Source organism: Sander lucioperca, chromosome 4 (assembly GCF_008315115.2).
Source record: "Sander lucioperca isolate FBNREF2018 chromosome 4, SLUC_FBN_1.2, whole genome shotgun sequence".
NCBI lineage: Eukaryota > Metazoa > Chordata > Actinopteri > Perciformes > Percidae > Sander > Sander lucioperca.
In genome coordinates, this window is record NC_050176.1 from 6,182,142 (window position 1) to 6,205,932 (window position 23,791).

General features: G+C 43.0%; 2 protein-coding genes and 1 non-coding gene across 18 annotated transcripts in view; all 3 read right to left on the reverse strand.

Annotated features, from left to right (window-relative positions):
• rgs12b (regulator of G protein signaling 12b) overlaps positions 1-172 on the reverse strand; it is a 47,736-nt gene extending 47,564 nt beyond the window's left edge. For all 5 annotated transcript variants that reach the window (XM_031284615.2, XM_031284614.2, XM_031284613.2 and 2 more), the window contains exon 1: positions 43-172. The gene's annotated coding sequence lies outside the window, so the exon portion shown is untranslated. The remainder of the gene's footprint in view (positions 1-42) is intronic.
• A 3,552-nt stretch (positions 173-3,724) lies between these two features.
• htt (huntingtin) overlaps positions 3,725-23,791 on the reverse strand; it is a 34,202-nt gene continuing 14,135 nt past the window's right edge. For 5 of the 12 annotated variants that reach the window (XM_031284395.2, XM_031284391.2, XM_031284394.2 and 2 more), the window contains 41 exons: positions 23,581-23,707; positions 22,977-23,101; positions 22,752-22,862; positions 22,449-22,526; positions 21,483-21,706; positions 21,259-21,337; positions 20,994-21,155; positions 20,836-20,891; positions 20,491-20,639; positions 20,190-20,326; positions 19,968-20,084; positions 19,642-19,764; positions 19,229-19,488; positions 18,890-19,032; positions 18,500-18,728; positions 18,013-18,154; positions 17,731-17,910; positions 17,165-17,341; positions 16,833-16,909; positions 16,120-16,255; positions 15,857-15,979; positions 15,548-15,755; positions 15,116-15,261; positions 14,657-14,834; positions 14,441-14,542; positions 14,043-14,227; positions 13,836-13,962; positions 13,519-13,622; positions 13,087-13,241; positions 12,834-12,973; positions 12,662-12,747; positions 12,413-12,543; positions 11,849-11,981; positions 11,466-11,621; positions 11,131-11,321; positions 10,746-10,860; positions 9,668-9,881; positions 7,987-8,206; positions 7,541-7,703; positions 6,057-6,217; positions 3,725-5,907 (listed from right to left, as the gene is read on the reverse strand). In XM_031284395.2, the coding sequence (XP_031140255.1) occupies positions 5,694-5,907; positions 6,057-6,217; positions 7,541-7,703; positions 7,987-8,206; positions 9,668-9,881; positions 10,746-10,860; positions 11,131-11,321; positions 11,466-11,621; positions 11,849-11,981; positions 12,413-12,543; positions 12,662-12,747; positions 12,834-12,973; positions 13,087-13,241; positions 13,519-13,622; positions 13,836-13,962; positions 14,043-14,227; positions 14,441-14,542; positions 14,657-14,834; positions 15,116-15,261; positions 15,548-15,755; positions 15,857-15,979; positions 16,120-16,255; positions 16,833-16,909; positions 17,165-17,341; positions 17,731-17,910; positions 18,013-18,154; positions 18,500-18,728; positions 18,890-19,032; positions 19,229-19,488; positions 19,642-19,764; positions 19,968-20,084; positions 20,190-20,326; positions 20,491-20,639; positions 20,836-20,891; positions 20,994-21,155; positions 21,259-21,337; positions 21,483-21,706; positions 22,449-22,526; positions 22,752-22,862; positions 22,977-23,101; positions 23,581-23,707 (6,084 nt within the window). In that variant the 3' untranslated portion in view covers positions 3,725-5,693. The remainder of the gene's footprint in view (positions 5,908-6,056; positions 6,218-7,540; positions 7,704-7,986; positions 8,207-9,667; positions 9,882-10,745; positions 10,861-11,130; positions 11,322-11,465; positions 11,622-11,848; positions 11,982-12,412; positions 12,544-12,661; positions 12,748-12,833; positions 12,974-13,086; positions 13,242-13,518; positions 13,623-13,835; positions 13,963-14,042; positions 14,228-14,440; positions 14,543-14,656; positions 14,835-15,115; positions 15,262-15,547; positions 15,756-15,856; positions 15,980-16,119; positions 16,256-16,832; positions 16,910-17,164; positions 17,342-17,730; positions 17,911-18,012; positions 18,155-18,499; positions 18,729-18,889; positions 19,033-19,228; positions 19,489-19,641; positions 19,765-19,967; positions 20,085-20,189; positions 20,327-20,490; positions 20,640-20,835; positions 20,892-20,993; positions 21,156-21,258; positions 21,338-21,482; positions 21,707-22,448; positions 22,527-22,751; positions 22,863-22,976; positions 23,102-23,580; positions 23,708-23,791) is intronic. The other 7 variants (XM_031284400.2, XM_031284390.2, XM_031284393.2 and 4 more) reach the window with 5 other exon arrangements.
• On the reverse strand, positions 22,256-22,385 carry LOC116039711. The gene has a single exon (XR_004102494.1).

A 23,791-nucleotide genomic window follows, 5' to 3' on the forward strand; every position in this document is an offset into this window, starting at 1 on the left:
CTAGCGAGTTCACTCAGAGGGAGATGAAAAAAAACCACTTACTTGTCGGTGTACGCCGGTGATGCTGCTCGGGCAGATTCCATAGTTTAGTAGCTAAGTTAGGTAACTCAGGGACGATGGGTAAACAAAAGAAAAAGGCTGCACCATCTGGCGAAGTAGCCTTAAAGAGGAGGAGGAGGACTGGGGAAGAGGGAGGTGTGTTTAGAGTGGGCAACGGAGGCGGGCGGGGTGGTCAGAGGATGGGTGGGGGGGCGGACACTTCAAACAGTGCACATGATGATAAAGAAAATACATTTAAAAGGGGTTTTTTTTTGCAGTGCATTAACTATATATGCACATTATACATGATGTATCTGGGGAGTTTATCTAGGCTGCTGCTGAACAGTGGTAGCAGTCTGTCTTGTTTTCTGGGGGGGTCAAGGTCCTTGAACTGTACAGCTACTTTTGTCCAACTTGAAAAGCATCAGCACAATGCAGCAAGAAGCCCCTCCCAGCACTTCGGAGTGAACCAGTTGTTTCTTCATGCCAATGAATTCAACTAAAGAAAAGCAGCCTACTTCAGCAAAAAAGCTGCATCTGAGTGCCAATAACGTGCAAATGATGGAGTAGCTTTCAGATGATACCTGAATTGCTGCCAACAGTGTTGGTTTGTGTAAGCTATTCATTGTATTTTTGTATTCATTTCTTTTTTTTAGCTGGTTAACATTTTTGCAGTATATAGTACGGGTGCTAAGATATATCGACTCAGTATCGTTATCACAATATCACGTTGCGCAATCTTATATCTAGGGGTGCGAGATATATCGGCTCAATATCGTTATCGCAATGTATCGAAAGTGTCGCAATAAGTATGCAATATTTAGTTTATTTTGAGGAGCGCAGCGTCCCGTCCGTTGGCTGTGTGGCTTAGTTGTGTTTGATTTAGAGCCCGCTTGAAACATATATGATGATGATGATGATATATAATGATCATGTTTCATTAGCCAGTTACCGTGCCACTTGCACATGTTAGTGCACATCAGCGCACGGGTCCACTACATGACAAAACCCTATGGAGCGAACCACGTGTGTGCATATTTCAACAGAGTGACAGTGTGAGTGAAGAAATAGATCGAGACAACAAAACGGAACGAATCAGAGAAGCAAAAGAAAAGTTGTGTCCTGTTCTCTTTATTTATATATTTTATACTGTCCAACCAGTGAAACATGTCCTGTTTTGTAGACATGGTCCTTATTTATTTATTTCATACTGTCCAACCAGTGAAACATGTCCTGTTTTGTAGACATGGTCCTTATTTATTTATTTTATACTATCCAACCAGTGAAACATGTCCTGTTTTGTAGACATGGTCCTTATTTATTTATTTCATACTGTCCAACCAGTAGAACATGTCCTGTTCTGTAGACATGGTCCTTATATATTTATTTTATACTGTCCAACCAGTAGAACATGTCCTGTTCTGTAGACATGGTCCTTATTTATTTATTTTATACTGTCCAACCAGTAGAACATGTCCTGTTCTGTAGACATGGTCCTTATTTATTTTATACTGTCCAACCAGTAGAACTTGTCCTGTTCTGTAGACATGGTCCTTATATATTTATTTTATACTGTCCAACCAGTAGAACATGTCCTGTTCTGTAGACATGGTCCTTATTTATTTTATACTGTCCAACCAGTAGAACATGTCCTGTTCTGTAGACATGGTCCTTATCTATTTATTTTATACTGTCCAACCAGTAGAACATGTCCTGTTCTGTAGACATGGTCCTTATTTATTTTATACTGTCCAACCAGTAGAACATGTCCTGTTCTGTAGACATGGTCCTTATCTATTTCTTCATGTTGGACCAGTCCAATATGACCGTCAGTTGAAATAAACCTTGTGTTGTAAGAAAACTTGTTTAATTTGTTAAGAATCTATTTTGATGTGTTTTAAGTCATAACATGACATTTAAGTTAATTTTCTTTCCAAAACTGTAACCGGTTGAGCTTTATGTGACACTGACCGTTTTAGTTCATATTGTAAATGCTTAAACTTGTACAGATGGCACGCTAAACCCCTTTCTTAAAGTACAGTCATAAAAAGCATTTGCTTGTATGTACAGTGGCCTAATACCTGTGCCATCGTGATTTCAGCTCAGTGCTTCATGAACCATCTGCCTGGTAATCCTGTTAATACCTTTTAATCATGAACCACCCATCTTAATGGGTGCTGTAAAATAAGAGCAACATATGTTTAGCCTATAAAAGAGAATTACAGCCTGGCTGAGAAAAGGAAATTGTACAAAATGCAATAACTTGATCATATCAGAAGTTAGAGTTAAGGTCTGATAACTTCAAATGAAATACACTACGGACCTTTAAACGAGCACATGTTGGTACTGTAAAAATCACGTTTTTCTTTCAGCTTGTCTGGCTAACCTGAGCTGGCAACAACAGCTCGTTCTTTCTGATAGAGAGGAAGACGAGAAACCGCATGGCAGAACATTAATCCTCATGGGTTGACTGGGTTAGAGACACGGTTAGTTTGTAACATCTTCATCTGAAAACACATAAAACACCTTCTACTATCAGTTTTCCATCTTAGTAATCAAGCTGAATTTACAACTCCCCTGAGGGAATCGTACAATTCACAAACATCACACACTTTGAACATCTTTACATAATTTATTCATTTCTACAACAGACCATATGCAGCGATTACTCTTTAAAATATGAAAATGAACTGAAATACACACTTTTCTTTTTACAGGCAATTGTGTGTGTGTGTGTATATATATATATATATATATATATATATATATATATATATATATATATTAAAAACAAAGAGGCTCTACGGTCCTGTTGGAGGATCCAGACAAGAAACTGTGAAGGGCGGACACAATTTGCAGTCTATACTTTTTTTATTACCACCTTTAGAATCATTGTCTGAATAACAGTTGTGGCAAGTGGTCACCAAACTATTTTCTAGTAAGGGGAGGGGGGAGAAACGTGATATTCTTTAAAAGCCAAACACCAACATGCTAATTGCAAAGACAGTTGGCATTATGGAGCATGAAAAAGAACTTGGCAGCAAAACTATGTAACCGCAGTGAATCCAATCTCATTAGACCAAAAACAAGGACTATATTATCTTCTGAGTTGCTGATTCTTCAAGTGAAAGAAAAATAGTCTTAAAGGGAAGCATGTTAAATCAGTTGAACATGACCTTTGTCCATGAAATCCACACCCATCTCTAAAACGACAAAAGATTTCTGGGTAATCGTATTACCCCCTGCAGGGGGTCCCCAGTCAGTCTTTTGCTATTCCTATGCCTGGAACATTCTCCCTTTAATCCTGTTTTTGAATTATTTACTTTATCAGAAGTAGTCCAGAATGTTTTTCTGTCATCCTCTATATTTTTCCTCACCACACAAATCCAAACTGACTTTGAAGAGGATGTTGATCTTCTCAGAAAAAAAAAAAAAAAAACGACTCATTTAGGCTTATTTGATCTACTTCAGGGAGGCCTCACAATGGAATGGAATGACAGCTGCAGGGGACTCAGTCATTTATTGTGTGAATACATTATTTTAACATGATCAAAGGAAGCCAGTCTCATTGCTCTGAAGGTTGGAAAGTGGCAACATGTTTAGCATACAAATCAGTTTTTTTTTTTTTTTTTTTTAACTTGTATGTACTGTAGGACTCATTGTATATCAAGAAAGCACATAACATGTTTTTAAGTGCTAGGTGTATTTAATATTCTGCACAAAGACAATGAATGATGACATATTCGCCAATTGTTAACAGAGACAATATTTAAAGCTCAACAAAAGACAAAACTCCTGTCACGTGGCATCACTACGCTACACTTCCTCATCTGTTGATTTGTCAAAGCTGCTGTTGGTCGCTAGGGTTACAAGGCTCCCTTTGGATTGTGTTGCATCTCTTCCACACAAACAGTCACGGCAACCATACCCACGGAAATACAGTATTAAGGACTATGCAAGAAAATAGCAGTAATGCTAAGCATGCTTTCAAGCTTTCAGTGTACAGGACATACATATATTCAGTCTTTTATCTAAGGCAAGTGTATGTACAGAGAAACCCCGCCCAGCACACTCCCAGGCAACTCGAGGTCAAGTCTTCAATAAAATACTATAAGCTCGTAGCTTTCTGCATTCTGCGGTCAGCTGAGTCACCGATTCTTCATTTTCTGATCATGTGTACGTGTGTTAGGACAGAAAAAGAAATGATGGTTCTGTCTTTAAGATCTCTCATCTTAACAGTTTGGATTTTATCATGCACCATGGCTTTCATATTATATTACAATTGCTTTTTTTTTTTCTTTTTTAACAAGATACGAAGCTAACGATTTAAAGAAGACTACAAATTTTACTTTCAGTCTTATTACAACAATAGTCACATCTTACATCCTGAGAATTAAAAGAGACAAGAAATGGACAAGTGGAATCATTCAGGTGCATTGGGAGCATAGACTTGAACGCAATTTATAAAAAAAACAAAAACAAACAGAGGAAAATAAGAGGAAATGCTTCTCTGCTCCTGGGGGGAAAAAAAGTTGGTATTTTTCTTGCTCGACAGTTCTTACCTTCTTGAGTGTTTGTATACGGGCTCTTACAGTTAAAACTATGTATAACTTTGAAAACGCAGAATGATTCTTTTTATACTTTGCAGTATATACCCGTCTAGTTCTTTGTCCATTCAACATAACATTCAGAATAGGCCACTGCACAGATACCAAAATTGTAGCAACTTGCTTAAATGGGTGCAAACAAGTTGCCCTTTCTGCAGTGATAAATCACATCCATCCCTACTTCTCATAGTTACTGAAAAAAAAAAAACAACAACCTATGGCTATTAGTGATCATTCTTATACATAAAATATTTACTATTTAACTTGTGTCAGAGAATGACCACAAGTAACTTAAATATAATAAAAGGTCTTCAAATATAGTATTATTGAAAACATAAGCAGGCATTTCTGACCCTTTTGTGTCAGCCCGTTGTCAGTGTCCCAATCAGACCTTAAGCGCTCAAAACGCACTGAAAAATAGATGCATTGAAACTTTAAATATAGTAAATACTTTGTATCTTATTTTTCTCTGTATTTTACTTCACTGACATCACAATACTCAAGCAAGTCCTCACAGGAAAACAAACAAAACCAATTTATGTGTTTGAATAATGTTAGATGTTCTTAATCAAGGTGCTGGGTAGGAGGTGCTCAAGGTGCTGTCATTCATCTTGAGGAATGATCTGTGGTGGTGTGTGGGGGGGGGGAGGGGGGAGACTAGTTTGAAGGCTTTGCAGCCTGTGTCCTTCATATAAAAAGGGGCACTTTTCAAACAGTTCTTTTCCATTAACATATGTCCTAAAACTGACTTGGATTCAGATCTCCCCTTGGATTTTCTTTAGCTTGCTCCACTGAATCCATCATGGTGCCTTTATTTGTTCTACTCATTTCACATCGGTGTAGAGGAGGGAAAGGGATGAGGCTGCAGTAGATTTTTTCTAATTAAACAGTCTGTTCTTCCCCCTCCGTAATAACTCAAGGGGGAGCTGTATATGGAGAGCTAATTTCTCGCCCTACCACGTTTCTCGCTAATCTACTTTTCTCCCCGTGCTTCACTGCCCCCCCGGCCTCTCTCTGTGCCTTCATGTCCATCTCAGCCTGTTACCCTCAGAGTGATGTATCCTGGTGGATTGACTGCAGACAGCCCAGCAGCTGGTAATAAGGGCTGCCTGGTGAGGCCACAGTCTCAAAGACGGACTGGAAGGCCCTGCGGTCCAGCTCCTCGTCAATCTGGTGCCGGTAGAAGTCCATGGCCACCAGACAGAACAGGTTGACGTCCACCACCTCACTAGAGCCCATCCGGCTGATCACGTGTGGCAGTCTGGTTGAGAGCAGGGGGGTTAAGGACAACAGACCACACTGTTTGGTAAGCTGTACATTTACACTTCGCTGCTAACATCCCCACATACAGTATAGATACGACAACCCAATCACTGTTCTGGTCATGGGATTCATGTCATGCAAGGATACAGGGCTGAGATCCACTGGGAGGTGGACGCAGAGACAAAGAAACAGGAGAGGCTCCACATGGCCATGGCCACTGGTGTCCGCTGAGTGAAGTTGGACAAGGACAGCAGCACCCAGTCTCGCACCATAGAAGACTGGCCTGTTGCATGAAGTGTCTGAAAAACCTGAAGATGGGTGCAGAGCAGAGGGAGCAGAGGGAGAGGTAGGAAAAGGAGAGGAATTAGACCGACAAATATATTACAATGATTTTTGCGAGATGTGCATTAGTTAGTTAAGATATAAAAACAAACAAAATGTGTTACAAAAGCAGCCCATGAACCTGCCAACAATAAATGTAAACCGGCATCATTTCAGGTATGTTGTACACCAGATTCAGTCCCTCCAGAAAAATGCGATTATGCATAAATTGCAGATTTCATAATCCCCACATTTTTGTTGCAAAAAAGTCACATATCTTAGCAGAAAGTTGAAAAATGTTGCGTTTACTTCACACAAGAGCAGCCATTTTCCCCTGTTGCCATGGGAACGTTATGTAGTGACGTAATTACGCGACGTGAACATCATTGAAAAGCTGCAAACCCCGCGATGAAGCCAGGATGAAACCGCAGTTTTTGCAAGTTCCTGCAATTTCATCGCATAAAATTGCATAAATATCCCGCATATTCCATCGCATTTTTTTTTTTAAAGAAAATGTGCCGCATAATCAAGGATTAGATCAAATTTTTCTGGAAGGACTTCAGATTACTCATTAGTGCTATCCTTCCCTGACACAGACACTCTGGCTGTCAGTTGTCTTTGATTGTCATTTTCAAATGGGAAAAAAGAAGGCAACTGTTCTGGAAAACGTATATATTAAAAAAAAACAACAAAAAAAAAAAACAATTCTCCTAAATTACTGTTTTTTTTTTCTATCAGTTTGAGGCAAGAAATGCAGCAGCAGCAGATTCTCAGGTGTTTTCCAAAAAGAAATAAGCTCTCAAAACAAAAGATCTCAAAATGTAGGCTGGTTGAGCAAAGCCCCACGATATTGACATGTTTAAGGAGAACTTCTATTTCATTCTACTCCACTGACTGCACTGGTCACATTTATTCTTTGAGTTACATCCCTGGACAACAACTAGAACACGCCGTCATTGCTCTAGTTTAATGTTGTCTTGGCAACGTATTGTCTTGATTGGACAACAAAAGAACTGGCTGCGAAAGTCAAAACAGAGGTACCAAGTAACAACTTTACTGAGACTGGACTTCACTGAAATTCTGTTACACTCCTTGCAAGAAGCATACGTTGCAACATTTCTGTGGTCAAATAATTTGATTTAAAAAAATACAAATGAATGACAAATGAATGAAAAATCAGATCCAATGTTGCCTTGTGAGCCTCATGTAAAGAATATTTGTATGTTTTTAATCTCGTTATTGTTTGGCGTAAAAGGAATTAAATGGTTGAGTGATATTTTTTTTTGGTATTTGCGTGTCCTGCTGCTGACCTTGTAGACGACAGTGGCCATGAATTGTGGGTAGGGTTGCAGATTGGACAGGAACTCTCCGATGACCTTGTTCATGACGTCCTGCGGCGGGAAGAAGTCGTCCAGAAACTGGGGCAGAATCCTGGACACCACCCGAGCTTCACTAGGTAAACCTTTCCGGATCCTGCAAACAGGAAACCCCAGAAGAGCAAATGATGATGGGAAAGAAAACATGTGCTGCTACGGTTTGTCAAAACGTAGGTCAGCTGGCACCGTCAATTATTTTGGACACCCCGTAGAGGGCAAAGATGAACAAAGAAAGCTGGAATGTTAAGAGTGAAGTGAAACCAAGTGGGTTTTTTTTGTATTAATAAAACTGTGCATTACTTGTATAATGGAGGGTGTGCGTGTGTGTGTGTGTGTGTGTGTGTGTGTGTGTGTGTGTGTGTGTGTGTGTGTGTGTATACCTGTCAAAGAGCACAGAGACCCTCTCCATGGCAACAATGATCGACTCGCTGTCTGGGGCCTGAGGGTCAGAGTGGGCGGGGCGACCGGCAGGGCTGGCTTTCTCCTTGCCTGAGGAGAAACCAACATGACCTGCCGTGACGCCCACCGCCTCTGCTACGGCAGAGCCAGAGTCAACCTGACCTCTAACCCCTGTCACGTCTGAACCCGACGCAAGCACCGCTGAGAGGACGAGAGGGGTGGGGGGGGGGTGGCACCGGTTGAACCAGTAGGGGAGAGGTTAGAGTGGGGACACTGATATCACAAGATTCAGATCAGAATTTAAAATTGACCTCAAACTGAAAATTGGTGAAAATCTGGGAGCTACCGTCAGTCGAATCACCTTCTTAAGAAGAAGGTTTTCTCTAAGTGACTGGTGCTTCGAGTATTAGATTTCCAATGCCACGTTTTCAGGGTACATTACATACTAGATCATCCTCTCCTGTGGCCTGATTGTGCCTCAGCTTGCTTTGCTGTACTGCACATAAAGAGAGGTATGCCTAAAGTTATGAATCAGTTTGCATTTTTAAGAGCCGTGGTTTACTCAAAGGGTTTGCTAGTTAGCTCTTGGCACCAAAGAAGTGTTATTTAGCTAGTCAGCATGTGGGCGGCTATATGCTAAGGGTTGCTCTAGTTAGTAGGGAACGACGTAGGGGTTAGAGGTAGGGTATATCAGAGGTATGTATAGAATACATGTATCACATGCTGGAAGCAAGCAGGCGTTTGTAATGTCGTCATAGGCATCATTAAAGGTTGTACTGGAGGAGCCTAAAAAAAAAAAATGTTATGCTGTAAAAAGAGATGAATGTAAATCTAATAGTATTGGTCAGCATGATAAGGACATGTAGACGTTAATGGCAGTGTGTTTCAAGAGGGTGGATATGTAAACAATTGCAATAATAGTATGTACTGTAAGCTGCATGCAATGGCGGAATGCGCAATCAGGCGAAAGCTAGCAGGTTAGTATTTCAGTAGTCTTAGAGGCAACTATGTTATTCATAGGATTGTCCCAGTTCTGCCCCATAACACTTCCCCTTTCTTTTAGAGTCACCCTCAGCTATGAGGTAAGCCCCTCCAGTGAGGGGACACAGTAATGGGACACACCAGCAGACGCCAAGTGGAACTGGAGTGGAGGAACAGGTTCTCTCTTTTTGTGTCGTTATGTACTTTTATACTGCATTGCTGCTGTCTATTCTTATTTTTAGCAGTTTATGATAGCAAAGGCAAATCATTTGTGTGGGAGAGAGGTGGAGGGGACACCGCTACATTTTACCGTACATACTATTAGGAAGGAAGCGGGTCTACTGTAGGATGAGTGTACAGGAAAGAAATGGGAGACATCCTCACTTAAGCTGTAATGACATTAGTTAAGCTTGCAGACCTTCAAGTTTAACCATTACTTAATTACAATGCCACAGTAGTTTAACTGATGATGATAAAAGTAGTCTACTACTTGTTTAGAGTGCCCATGCAGGCAAATTAGCCAGCTAGTTGAATCCCACGGGGAGTTTGCAGTGGGTTGAGAAAGTCACAACAGCAGTAATGGAAGCACCAGTCCTTATACAGTACATGCTGGAGATTTCGCCGGAATGCAGAATGCTACATTGCATTTGTGGTGGATCAGTCACATAGAGCCCTTCTTACCAGTGTACATGCAGGTGAGCATGAGGCCCAGGGCAGCCATGGCTCTGTGTGGCGACGGCATGTTGACTCTGTCCACGCTGAGTTTGACCAGCGCTTCTCCGTCCACACGTGACAACTGCTCTGAGAGCAGGAGGCGCTCCAGACCGCGCAGCACACAGTGATAGATGACGGAGGGAGTGGAGTCCTCGCTGGCCGACACCATCACACCACACAACTGAAAGACGGGGACAGAGGCAGGAGATAAAGGAGGATAGAGAAAGGCATTTGGACAAAGAGGAAAAAGGATGCATAATGTTAGACACAGTGAAGAGTTAAAAACTAGTACAAGTACACCAGCAGATCAACTAATTAACTTAATGCCAATTCATTGTGAGTGTAAAAATTCTAATTTGTTAATCCTCTGAGGTCTAAGCCATTTTTTCCAATATTTGGTTCGCCTGGTCTCCTTGTGTAATAATGCTTGTATTACCTCAACCCAGTTATGCACAATCAAGTTCTAGACATCATGTCTGTCTGTGACACACACACACACACACACTCTAAGGGCTCTCTATTCGCTGAGCAAACTCTATGAGCAAATTAGTACACGTGATTGGTCAACAAAGCGGTCAGTCAATATGCTACTTTCAAAGATGGTAGCTGGCCAGTAAAAGTCACTGTCTTCACTAGCCGGATTACAAAGCTTCTGGAAGTGCTACAAAGACACTGAAGGCATCGTTAGAAAGGGTTAGCTCCCTGCTAACAAGCTACGGTGAGACCAGGGTAATAATTATTTATTTATGTTACAAAGACAATGTAATTCGGTGAATTTCTCTGCTTCTAAACAACAAAAGTAAGTCTCTACACTGTATTGATCTGGAGATATTAAATAAGACATATGAAGTACATATTCTCCTGTAGCGTCGACATAGTTAATTTAATGCATAGACTGCTTGCGATAGTAATCAAACTCAAAATGATAGAGGCGTTTCTTTTTGAATTATTAGTTATTTTTGACCCATTCTATATTGGTGTCATACATCGTAGAGATTTTTTTCCCCTAGTCAAGTTCATGTTATTTCACACAACAAATGTTTACCTGTATAATTCCAGCCATAAACTCAGCTCCTACATCCAGAGGGTAGTTCTCCATCATGTAGAAAGCCACTGCGCACATTACCAACACGTGCTGCTGGTTATGCAGGTTGACACAGCTGCAGCATACAAAAAGAGGAGACATACAGCCAGTAGTCATTTATTTGAAAAGTGAAGGGCAGCACCTAGTGACCAAATGTTGCACTGCATTCTTGGTCCCATTGCGGATTCTATGCCGATTAAAAGCATTTTAGTCTAGATTAAAGCAATTTGTCTGAGGCAGGTACGTTGTGGCAAAAGACGTGTAATCTGCACTAGCCCTAAGATTGATAAAACAAATTTGTTTGTTTGAGAAAGTTTGAGACAGAGAGAATGAGAGCGATACTCACTGAGCGATAGCCCTGAGGTTGGACAGAAGGTACTCCGAGACGGTGGGGATGAGCTGTTTGGCGGTGTCATCCAGCAAGTCACACTCCAACACATACAGCACTCCATGTAGAGCCCCCATGCGGCTGGGCAGGTGGGTGCTGCGCAGAGTGGTCTCCAACAGGCGACACACAGGCTCCGCTATTGCTTTGTCCTAGAAATATACATTTAGACTGTTCATACAATGTAGAATATCAGATTAGAGGCTAATGGTACACTACAACAACCAATCACAAACACACATCCTTCTCCACCATCAAAAGCCCCCCACCCCCCAAACACACACTGCCATACTGACCATGCCCAGAACGGCAGCAGCCTTGCAGATGGCAGGCACCAGGTATTGATTGAGGATCTCATCCTCTGGCGGGTGGAGCTTCTGCAGTTCCATCAGGGTGGAGAACATCATGTCAAACTGGTTCCGCTCTGTGAACAGGTCTGACACCGCCAGCAGCTACAGAGAGCAACAAGAGGGGGAAGACGGTGGAGAGGGTGAGAGGAGAGCTGACCCCTTGGGTCCATTTCTGAAAGGATCCCCTCAAACATTTCTTTTCCCAGAACAAGACAAGCAGGTATGGATTTTTAATGTCTGATTTCCAGAGTGAGGAAAACTAGGGTCTTTGATTACCGTTTTTTTTTTTTTTCAAGAATAATTTGGAAATTGTCTGCATCGTAGCTCACCGATCGAACCACTTCACTGACGAGGATGGTTGGGGTCCTCCTGTTACTCGGGGAGCCAGGGATCAGCCACTGGCTGTAGAGCTCCAGCAGAAACTGGGAACATGAATGAATGTCCACACCTGCACGATGCTTCCTGAAAAGCACAGTTAGACAGTAGTCATATTTGTATCAAGCGAATTTTAAGCAAACTTAAAATGACGCAAAAAAAGTGTATACATGTGTATGGCGCACTGGATGGGACCCATATCCTGATCCTGCCCCCATCGGATGGATACCCGGACTATAATCACGCGAGTTACACGTTCGCTACGTCACAAATTATTCGGCAAAGCTGTTCCCATCTCCCATTTTGTGCATCAACTCTTTTTTGAAAAAGGAAAAAAAAAAAAAAAACAACTCTAGAGAGCGTAAACTTTTTGCCATTTCCATCAACATTTTCTAATGCAATACTTCAAAATGCGCATAAAATACGTTGATGAAACATGACAAGTCCCATTGTGCATTCTTGTTTCAGTGCATGTGTGTTGAGACTGAAGAAATGTATAAGTGACCTATTTGACTGACCTAGAGTTGATAGGAGATATGGGTGGGGAGGTGGGGGCTGGAGTGTCTGCTTCATCTTCTTCATCCTCACCCCACTCTTCCTCCCTCAGTGGGGTGATGTTGTTACCTAACCACACTGAGTGAATGGAGACCTGGAGAAAGAGAAAACATTTAACATTGTGCTACTAAAAAAATTCTATTAAACTTTAAACACACTGTTCCTCAGGTTTCATTTTATCCACCACTTCCTCTTTTTTATGCATATATTACCTGTCCCAGTTTGTAGTCCATGTTGCCCATCTCCCTCTCTGTGTTGATCTGAAGTAGCAGCTTCTCATGGCTGATCAGCGTGCCTGCTGAAGCAAAATTAAACAAGTAGGTAGAGTGGTAGGTGCAAGGGCAACAGCTGTGGGTGGAGTGAGAGACTTTGTGAATGTGTTACCAGCTGAGGCTGCCGACAGCGAGGGTACAGGATCCCAGGCGTGGTACGGATGGTGTGTATGAACGTTGTCTCTCTTAGACACGAGAGCCTGAATCTCTCGCTCCACCTCGCCCCTGATCACTGCAAGTTTCCTCCCAAACCTGGGCACACACACACACAATTTCCATATTCATAATCATTTTAATATCACTGCATGCTTGTTCTGGGAAAATTATTCTGGGGTAAAAAGAAAAACTGCTGCACAGCTACGTACCGCGTTTCTAGGGCTTTGAGGCTCTTGTTGCGGGGCTGCTGTTCCAGACAGCTGACTGCAGGGTTGCCAGCAGTGGGCAGGGTCATGGCACTCAGCACCAGGCTGGTGATGGCCTGCACTGCTAACACATTCAACTGGGTACGCTCCAAGTCCTCCTAGAGACAAAATGATAAACATATCCAGACAGATGGAAAAGGCAAGAGAGGGAACTGAGGGCTATAGAATAGTTTCTAGAATGTGTCTGAGGTCTGTCATGAAACGCAGAACGTGCATTTCTTCAGTGCTCACATGCTGAATATACACAAACCAAATGCTTGCACGTTTCTTATTACAGTAAGCAATTGTGGGAGTTCTTAGAGAGGCAAATATGAGGACTGTAGTCGTGTCAACCGCACAAACCTGCTGTGCGTTTAAGGATGTGTGTGTGTATACCTCCTGCTGCGTCTCCTCCTCCTGGTCCATAGTGATGGGTTGGGTGACCAGCACCCCCAGCAGTGTGGCCCAGGTCTCCTCAAACTGAGTCCTGCTGCTCCAGCCTAAACATATAGCAACAAAACCATTCAAAAGAACATACAGTATGCATCGGTCACACTCGGACCAAAATCTGACGGAATGGCGCCGTTCAGAGTTTACTCCGACTCATTCCAGATGTGCAGTAATCAGTTGTAGACAATGCCATTGATGAGATTTAATGAAGAACACAATAAAACGGAAAGCCCATTTCATGACGTGTGTGTATGTTTCTGTACCCAGTGTGTTGATGCGGTAGAGGAACTCTCTGAAGACATCCTTTTCCTGCAGGAAGTCGACAGGGATCTCAGGCAGCGTTGTGCCGTACTCTCCTCCTGGCTGAGGGGACCAGCCCAGTTTCCAAACCTACACAACACATGATTTTAACAGACCAATAGACTCCTGTATAATACAAACTCCAAGCATAATATCTTTCACACACTGACCAGTGGAGGTACTCGAGTGTAGCTGTTGACCAGAGGCAGTCGGGACAGACTGATGACAATGTTGCGTAAGGTTGGTGTGAGAAAGGCGGGGAATGCACGGTTTCTATGGTGACCAAGGGCAAGGATGCTCTGCAGGCCGTCCACCAGCTCCGCCATGATCTCACATGCTTGCCACTCGCACAGGTCTGCAACACACAGGTGAAGGCTTTAAGGGATATGATGATGGCAAATTCCCTCCAAGATCCGACTCAAAAGAAATGACATCATTTGACATCAGAGGGGTGAAGAAAAGCCCTGAAAAACACACACACACACACACACACACACACACACACACACACACACACACACACACACACAACAACCCAGCAGTTTTACTGAATCTCTTGAGTGCTCACGGTCAGCATGTGCCGAGTCCACTTCATCTCCTTCGGCGTCTCTCTCTGCCTTCATTTTTTTCTTCTCTGGATGCAGAAGCTGGTCACCAGGACTAACAGCCACTGGGAGGCCAAGACAAAATGTTTGATCAGCATTGAAATGACATGCAGAAAGTTTGAGTACAAGGGAGTCGTGGCATGTGACCATAATAAAATATGTCCTGGCGGCCTCCTCACCTGCAACAATAATCAGGCGTAGGCAGTAGATGAGGGAGCAGGTGTGTGTAGTGTACTCTAGGGTGGAGAGCTTATTCCACACGCAGGGCTGCTGCAGGGCCAGACACAGGCAGGACAGAGCCCACTGCAGGTCCACACTCAGGGGCAACTGGTTCTGGAGGAGATGCCACGCTACCACCTGGGCCAAGAGAGAGACATACCACGATGGAAGATTAAGTAACCACATCTAACATCAGAATTTAAAGTAGACAATTAGGATGGAATTATGGAATCCCGATTACGTTAGACAAAACATTACACCAATATAACCACTATTATATGACTGACACTAAAGCCTGGAAGTCTTACCAAACGAGAGAACTAAAGTTCTTTCAAATGATTTGATTATATGAATCTATAAGCAAGAATCCGTCAAACAAGTTAGATGAAAAATCCCATGTTTAATATGTGGTCTTTTACCTCAGCGGCAGTGCAGGTGAAAGTGGTGATGAGATGTTCCTTGTCAGAGGGGATATGTAGTGAGGGAGGCAGCTGGCTTACACTCAGCAGGTACTGGGACAGAGCTCTGCAGAGCGACAACACCCTGGGGTAGAAACTTGGCTCATCTGAAAAACAGACACAGGATAATAACACAACAGTGCAAAGGGAGAACATTTCTCCTGCAATTTCCCCCTCAGATTTAGGTCTCAAACCAACATTATCCTGCTTATAATACACAATGCAAAGTCAATGCTTTACGGGAAACTGCATGCTCAATAATGTCACTTTAAGTTCAATTTGTTCAAGAGCCCAACATTTAAGAGACTTCAAAATGACTCAATCTGACAGTATATGACATAACTCTGACTTCTGTATTTCCATCCACCATCTCTCCTTCCCTCCCACTCTCACCATACACTTCAGCCAGTTGGCTCCAGTAGGGCTGTGGCTGGGCGGGTGGCAGGAAGGACTGGTGCGGGACAGGAAGTGACCCGGTGACCCCTGCGAGCCGCTCTAGGGTCACCTGCAAGGCTGTCTCCAACAAGAGCGCCCCCTGACCCCGTGCTAACCGCTGCATGCCCATACTTAGGCATGGGCACAGCAGGCTTAGGTTGAACTCCTGGGGGAGGGGAAAAGGTCAGGTTCAGATGCAATATAATCTAATTTTAATTCATCAATATGGTCAAGAATATGTATACTCAAGGTCTGATATCTGGGCACCTTGCAGCTCATGATGTTAAAGAGGTCAGTGGGAGGTAGTTTGGTGAGGAGTTCTGTCGTCTCCAACAGGGAAACATCTCCACGAAGACAACACTGAGAGTTCACCAGAGCCACGTACCACTCCTGGAAAAGAGAAAAAAAAAAAAAAAAAAAAAAAGGACAACTATTTATACCTCCCATTTTGAATTGATTTCCCTTTGCAGGATCAAGACACAGTAAAAACATGAAATACAGACCCACACCCTGATTCTCTACTCACTCACCTTATCTGCAATGACCAGCTCAGGGGAAGGTGGTGGATCCCCATCTAATGGGTGTGATGTCACAGGAGGTGTGGGGCTGCTGGTGTCGGCAACAGTGGCTCTGAACCTGTCCAGCAGGGAGTAGAACCTCTGATGCCTGAGATAAGAGAGATGAAAAGAGGTTATTCAATTCACCAGAAGTTATCTCAGGTAACTTTACAGAGAGTAGGTCTGGACCACATTCTACAATGTACAAACACCAAACAATTTCCCCCAAGAGCAAGCATTTAGTGCGAAAGTGGCGAGGAAAAACTTCCTTTAAAAACAAACAGAATCTCAGACAGAACCAGGCTCTTAGTGGGCGGCCACATTTGTTTTTTTCCAATTTGACTGAAATCTGTCCTGCAGATGGATAACTTAAATGCCTGCAGATGGTACCCTAAATAGTCCACAGAGTAAAGGACATTTAATTATTTTGGTCTAAGACACCTCATTAGGTAACCCCAATCCACATATTCATACATTATTTATATTCAACATTATTTTGGGAACCCAAGCAACAAAAACTGTCTAAAACATGCAAATACTTGGCTGTGTACACTTATGATCTGGTCTGAGCAGGTGGGCAATGCAAGCGCATACCCCCTACCGCTGACAGTAGGTGTAAAATGTGCAACAGAATTCAGAAACTACAAACTATTTATTAAATTGGCTGCAATACAGAAGAGCTTTACCTCTGAGCCAGGCCACTGGTCTGGAGGTATTCCTGGATCCTGTCTAGTTCCTCCACAGGCAGCTGAGCTATACTATTCTGCAGGGTGGAGGGACAGAACAACACATGATCAACTTGAGGGAAATCAAGTACAAACACCTTTTCCTGAGCAAGAAATAAACAGGTTTTAGCAAATGTTCAGAGAAAGACATGTAAAGTTTGCATCTGAATAGGTTCTACTTGTATTGATGTATTTGTGAGTCTTATAAGCCCTTAAGAGCTGCCACTACCTGTATGATGCTAAAATAGAATTCCCTTGTGACAAGAAAATGCAAACCAATCCATAAGCTGTACCTGTAGTGTCTCAGCCAGCAGCATCTCTACCCTGCGACACGCCAGCGTGTCCACCATGCGAGCTAGAACCCTGAAGGGTGTACTAAGCAGCTTGTCCACATACAGCATCAGCAGGGAGCCAGACTGACTCAGGTGGATGCCTTCCAAACACTGCAGAGTCTTCTTCAACATGGTAGGCTGCAAAAGAGGAGAGGATTCAGTTAGTAAGGCAGAAAAGATTACAAAAGGAGAGCAAAGAGAGAGGGAGGTGAAGAGGAAGAGCAGTGAAAGAAGGAGTGGAAAGAAGTTAAAGAAGTTTAACATTAAAATTACACCAGTAATGATAAACTGAACAAACGGGGTGACCTAAAGAGAAGAAATGGTAACAAAAAGGTAGATGAACAGAAAAAGATAAGTTTCAGTAGTGAGGGGTACTGGGCAACCTCAACAGTATGGGGAATGTAGTTACAGGTGGTGGAGTAAAGAAGAAAATCAAGATTGGTTGTTATTAAACGTTGTGTATAAATGAATAGGATGACTTGACTAATGAATGATGATTTGGGGAAGCTAAAAGGTTGTAATCTCACAGTACTGAGGTTGTCACAGCGGGACTGGATGGCCTGGATGAAAAGACCACTGGCAGCTGTGTTGCGGTGCACAGCGCTGATGAAATCTTGCACTGGAGGCTCATGGGAAAGGTTGATGAGGTCACGCACGTGGTTGACAATCAGCCAGGTCAGATGCTCCGAGTCATGAAGGTTCTGACACTATATTTTCCGTGCAAAAAAAAAAAAAAAAAAAAAAAAAATCAAAATTACACACTGAACTACTAAATATTTTGGATTGTCTAACACGCTTAAGACTCTTACCACATAGTCACAGAAGAGGATGAGGGCTCCCCTGCGTACGATCTCTCGGTTGACCATAGCTAACCGAGTCTCAGGCTTGTCCTCTTCTCCTTTCCCTGAGGAGTGAGGGCTCAGCAGCTTCGTGCACGAGTGGCTGTGTCTCCTGAGAGAAGGATGGAGACAGGGTAGATTGTCACAAGATACAGTGCTGGGCTCAAGTTCTAACAGGGGTTTGATTTTGAAAAATGTCTTGAATGACAAATACATTTTTTTGCCCCCTTTTAGTCATTTGATACTTCATTATGTTTTTTGTGATATGATGCAATTATAGCACTAATATGATATTCCATTATACTGCCCACTTGTTGGTGTAAGAGGGAGGTCCTTCCCTTTAAGAGGGAGGTCCTTCCCTTTTCAGAATATTTCCATTGTCCACTTGAGGGTGTATGATTAAGGTCTCCACAATTAAACTGGACTTCAATGAGTTACTCACACCATCTGTTCTTACCTGGGTGTCTGGTGCACCTCAGCCCACCAGGAGTAGTTGGTGTAGTCGATGATGAGGAGGACCTGGCACCACAGCAGCACCAAGGAGGGGTGGGTGGTGATCAGGCACTGCACCATGCTGTTCAGACCCTCCAAGGGGTAAAACAGGCCGGCCTCGGTGCTCGTCTGTCCACCTCCACCCTCCCCCTTCAGGAGACGGCTCGCTGCAGCCGTGATCCTGCGAAACATCCCTGGAAGAACAGGAAAGCAAAAGAGTGAAAAGGATTGTCACGGTGTACTTCCATTCAAAGTGCACCAATAGCAAAGAACATAATGCAACCGATTTGGTGAGCTGTAATGAATTTCATTCTAAATCTGGTTAAGAATGACTATTTAAATGATATAAGCTCACCACTTTTGAAGACATGTATGAGACACATGAGCAGCGTGCCCAGCTGCTGGCAGTAGAAAGTGTGTTGCTGCTCTGTAATGTCCACTTTAACCTGTCTGGAGGAAATGTCATCCAGCAACACTCCTACCAGCTGGAGCAGAAACCTGGAAGGACCGGAACAGGGGACACGTCAAGTGAAAGTGAGAAGGGGAAAAAAAAATAAAAAATAAAAAATAAATAAATAAAAAAAGACACATGGGGGGCAAAGTAGTGGTTACAAAAAAGAAAGCAGGGGCCAAGTAAAAACATCCCTCAATCTCAGAAGCATCCTTAAACTAGACAGTGAACACACTCACTAACCTGGCAAAGGTTTCCTCAGGCAGGGCTTTTTGTGCCTCGCCATTAGCTTCCCGGATGCCGAGTTCGTCGGCAGCGGGTGGGTCACATGGGGAGGGGCTCTGTTGATGCAGGCGACGGATTGTGTGGCAGGAGAGGAGATGCGGGGTGAGGGAGAGTTCGTGGACCCGTGACAGGACGATGTCCTCCGTGGACTGGGAGATGAGTACCCTGAGCACTGCCAGGATACCAGACACCCACAGCTGGACTGTGGCCACTGATGCCTGGATGAGCAGAGGATTGAGTTCAAGTCAAAAATCTAGAATTTTGCAATCACTTACCAAAAATAGACAAGGTGTTAAGGTACATCAGACAGGCAAGTCCAAAGTCTGTCCAGTCTGTGTGTGCATTTTCAAATATCGGATGAAATGTCTCACCATGGTGACCGGGGTGGTGAACATACTCTTGAGCAGCATGTCTACAGGTCTGAGCGAGGAGGGCGCCACAGTCTCAAACAGAGTGTTCAACACTCCCAACGCCTCCGGAGAGTCCAGGTGCATCTGTGAGGACAGAGCATACAAATGATTGATGACAACTAGGGTTTTCACCAGATCATTTCATTACATGCATGCAAGTCGTAGTCTCAATAGCTAATATTTGTCAGCGTGCACCAACGATGTTTGATCCTACCATATAATGATGATTTGAATTTCCAGTTGAAAGAGAGTTCACAAAACATATACACCTGCGTGCATTTCCCTACCTGCTGCTTAGCAATCAAGGGAAGTATGACGTCAGCAATCTGCCTGGACAATCTCTTCCACTTGTCCTCGTTCTCTTTGTGACACTGCTGCAGCACTAGGATGAACATCTCCAACACCTAAAACAACACGTGTAAAAGCAAATGTGAGGCAGGGAAAAGATTGGCTGGAATGTTTTATGACGTTGGCATGCCGTGTCTGTTTGAATCCGTTTGTGACCGTACCTGATGGTGTTGCACAAGTCGGAGCAGCATGGAGACCACCACTTCTTTCTGCGTATCCAGCTCTTTGCCTGCATCTGCTTTGTTTGAGCCCCTCAACACAAACAGGTCGTGGACTATTGGCTGCAAGGCTGGGATGGCTGTGGAGGAAAGAGGAAAAGTAAAACTGAATTACTGCAGACTCTGTAAGGAATGTGCTTTTGAGTTTATGCGTTAGTTTGAAGTAATGTTCAGGAATGTAAGGGAGAGCCAGTGACGGGTTTACAAGTAGAAGAAATGATTGTGTATGTAGCGCTTTTCTCACCATGTGTGACCGCTTTCCTGCCGCTCGCCATGATGCCGTCACACAGCTGAATGATCTTGGGGATGCTGATTATCTGCTTGGAGTGGTAACGCTCATACGACAACAGAACCAGGAAGAAAAAGATGTTGGGAATGATGGCCTCCGAATCTCTGTGCGAGAACAGGTATTATTTTAGTTCACAGGACGGCCCTGGAATATTTGCGTTTATCTACAGTTAGGTAGAAGCGAGGTTTTATTAATTGTATAACCAACACACACAAAAGTACTACAAAAAGGCCTGAGAGACACATGGGTTTCTGAAAATGGAACAATACATTGTTTTTACAGGAGTCACAGAACACTCACCTGAACTGTCCCACTTCAATGTACTCAAACTGCTTCAGGACAAAGCCTATGAACACCTAAAACATAGAATATATATATATATATATATTTCTGAGTGTGCTTGATTCCACAATTTGAAGATGAACTCATGCAAAAGCATGCATTTGTTTTTCTTTTACCTGATCTGAGTCCAGCAGGCAGTAGTTGACCCTAAGCTGCACAAGTTGAGCGAGCAGGTCCAGTACTTGTCTCTGCAGGGCCACAGACGTGCTGGTAGTGTACTGCTTTAAAGCTTTGATCACCAGCGGCTCAAACAGACGAATGTGGTTGTGGATGGCATTCTGGGAAATCAAAAGATGAGGCCACAGCTTTCAGAACAGCAGCACCTTACTCAAGCAAATGTCTTGATCTTTAACATATTTTAGCAGAACACTGTAAGTTTACCTTGTCTCCTCTGTTGCGTGTTGCATTTGCAATGTTGGACCTCAGCTGGTTTGAAGCTTTTTGCATCACATCAAACCATCTACAAGTGGAAAACGAAGGCAGGTTCTGTAATGTTCCACCTGTTCCATGTTCATTTTTGTGCATTTGTCTGGAATTATGTCAGTCCATGTACACAAATATCAATGCCAGCTCTTGTGTCTAATCTGTGTGTTGCTAAAACTCACCCCGAGGTGTCGTGCTCCTGTTCAGCCTGCACCATGTTACGGAGACTGGCATCGGCGAGAGCCTGAGTGAAGTGAGTGTACGGCGCCATGAAGCAGTAGTGGTAGAGGCCTGGTCGCAGACTCGACGATCCAAGACGGAGAGCCTTGCCCTGGGAACGGCTGGGTCCACTCAGGACGCCCTCGCACTGAGAGGCCAGGTTGGTGCCAAACAGGGTCTTCAACAGCTAAAGAAAGAGTTCTTCAGTTACTAAAGAAAAAGTATAGTCCATGTTTGTTTAACTGTGTTGCATTTTCAAATTATCTTCTCTAAACTAAAACGTGCTTACATTACAAATCTGCTGTGTTATTCTCAAATTTAGTCTGAAATGTCTAGAACGGAACATATTCATCATCTGACAAGTCAGTACCTTTTCGTTGCATCTAAATCATAATTAAGTTCCAATAGTGTCTTGTAGGATATTTCCTATTACCAGTTTTGTCTTGGTGTTTGAATCTTGTTACATCCTAAAATATGTCTGTTTAAATGTTTCCTTGTAATTTAGTGACTTTGGTCTAGAAGAGGACACTGCGGAGTAATTACTGAAGGGGACCTAACCTACAGTTTCCGAGATCAGTCAGAATCCTCCAATATCTCTTCTAGGAGCCGTTTCTGTAATAAATTATTGTATAGCCAACTAGATCCACGGTTATACAATGCAGAGAATTACATCATCCTCCATCATGCTTCTCTAACAGTTAGGGAATTAGCTAGTATATCACTGTGTATATACACAGATGTATGGAACCATCGCACAGGAAAACCCGATGCCTTTACAGGCCCTGTCGGCAGGAACCAGCCTCACTCTGTGTGGAGTCGCACCGGTTGCAGCACACCGCTCAATGTTGCAACCATAAAGACACCACACACACAAATGTCACAATACAAAACTAAATATACAATCGGAGACATAAACACAGATTACTGACCTGCTGTACACAAACTGTAGCCATGGTTGGTTCCCTGGAGAAGCAGGACTTAAGGTAGCCTAAGATTTCCTCCACACACTGACAGAAAATATAGTACATAATGTTATTCAATTGATTGTTACAGTCAAGGGAGCAGGAGTGGTTATACATTGGCTTATATGAATGAAACAAATTAACTTGTTATAAATATTAAAATTTGCTTCAATCCAGTCCAATCATCCAGAACCTCCTCCTTCCTGCTCCCACTAACATAAACACTTCAACAATGTCTGAATTCCAAGAGAACCTATTTCATATCTCTACCTTGCTGATGTCATGTAGTGTGGCCAGCTCCAGGAGCTGTGACAGAACATCTAGAGTGGCACGCAGGAAACCTCCAAACTTCTCCTGGCTACTGTGGAGGTCCAGCGTTACCTAGGAAATAACAAACAAGTAACACCACTACCAACCACCATCTAGGCTACTAAAAGCTGTAAACCTGTTTCTGTTAGGATAGGAAGTCATTTAAAAACGGATGCGTGTTCCGACCTTGTAGTTGGCATGTGTAGCTTTAAGGACATCATAGAGCTTGAGGTAGGGTGGAAGGTGGTAGAAGTTGCCAAGGGTGGTAGATTTGTTTACAGCTGTTGACCCAGTGCTGTCTGCTGGCCTGCCTGCTCACAAAAAGCACATCAAAACTTTTTAAATATTCACAGTAGGGCTGCAACTAACAATTATTTTCATAGTCGATTAATCTGTTGATTATTTTCTTGATTATTCCATTAGTTGTTTGGTCTATAAAATGTCAGAAAATGGTGAAAAATGTGGATCAGTGTTTCCCAAAGCCCAAGATGACGTTGCCAAATGTCTTGTTCCGCCACAACTCAAAGATATTCAGTTTACTGTCACAGAGGAGAGAAGACACTAGAAAATATTCACATTTAAGAAGCTGGAATCAAATAATTTTTACTTTTGTCTTAAAAAAAAAAAAAAAAAAAAAAAACCTACTCAAACCGATTAATCAGTTATCAAAATAGTTGGCGGTTGATTTAAGAGTTGACAACTAATCGATTAATCTTTGCATCTCTAATTCACAGACGCCTCAGAGAGATTATCTGTACCTGTGCTAGTGCATGGTCAGGTGTGCATTTACCTGTGTTGACCTCATTGCTTTTCTTTGGGCTCATTGGGGCAGCACTGGGCTCAGCGACATCCTTCTCCTTGCCTTTTCTCCGGATGGGACTGAGGGAGGGGGTGTTGCTCAGGGAGGGGAGGGTGGCCTTTAAAGTAGGGAACAGAACACAAAAAGTGAATACAATAGTCTTCCTGTGGATGCAACTTGGTATAAGCAGATAAATGCCAGT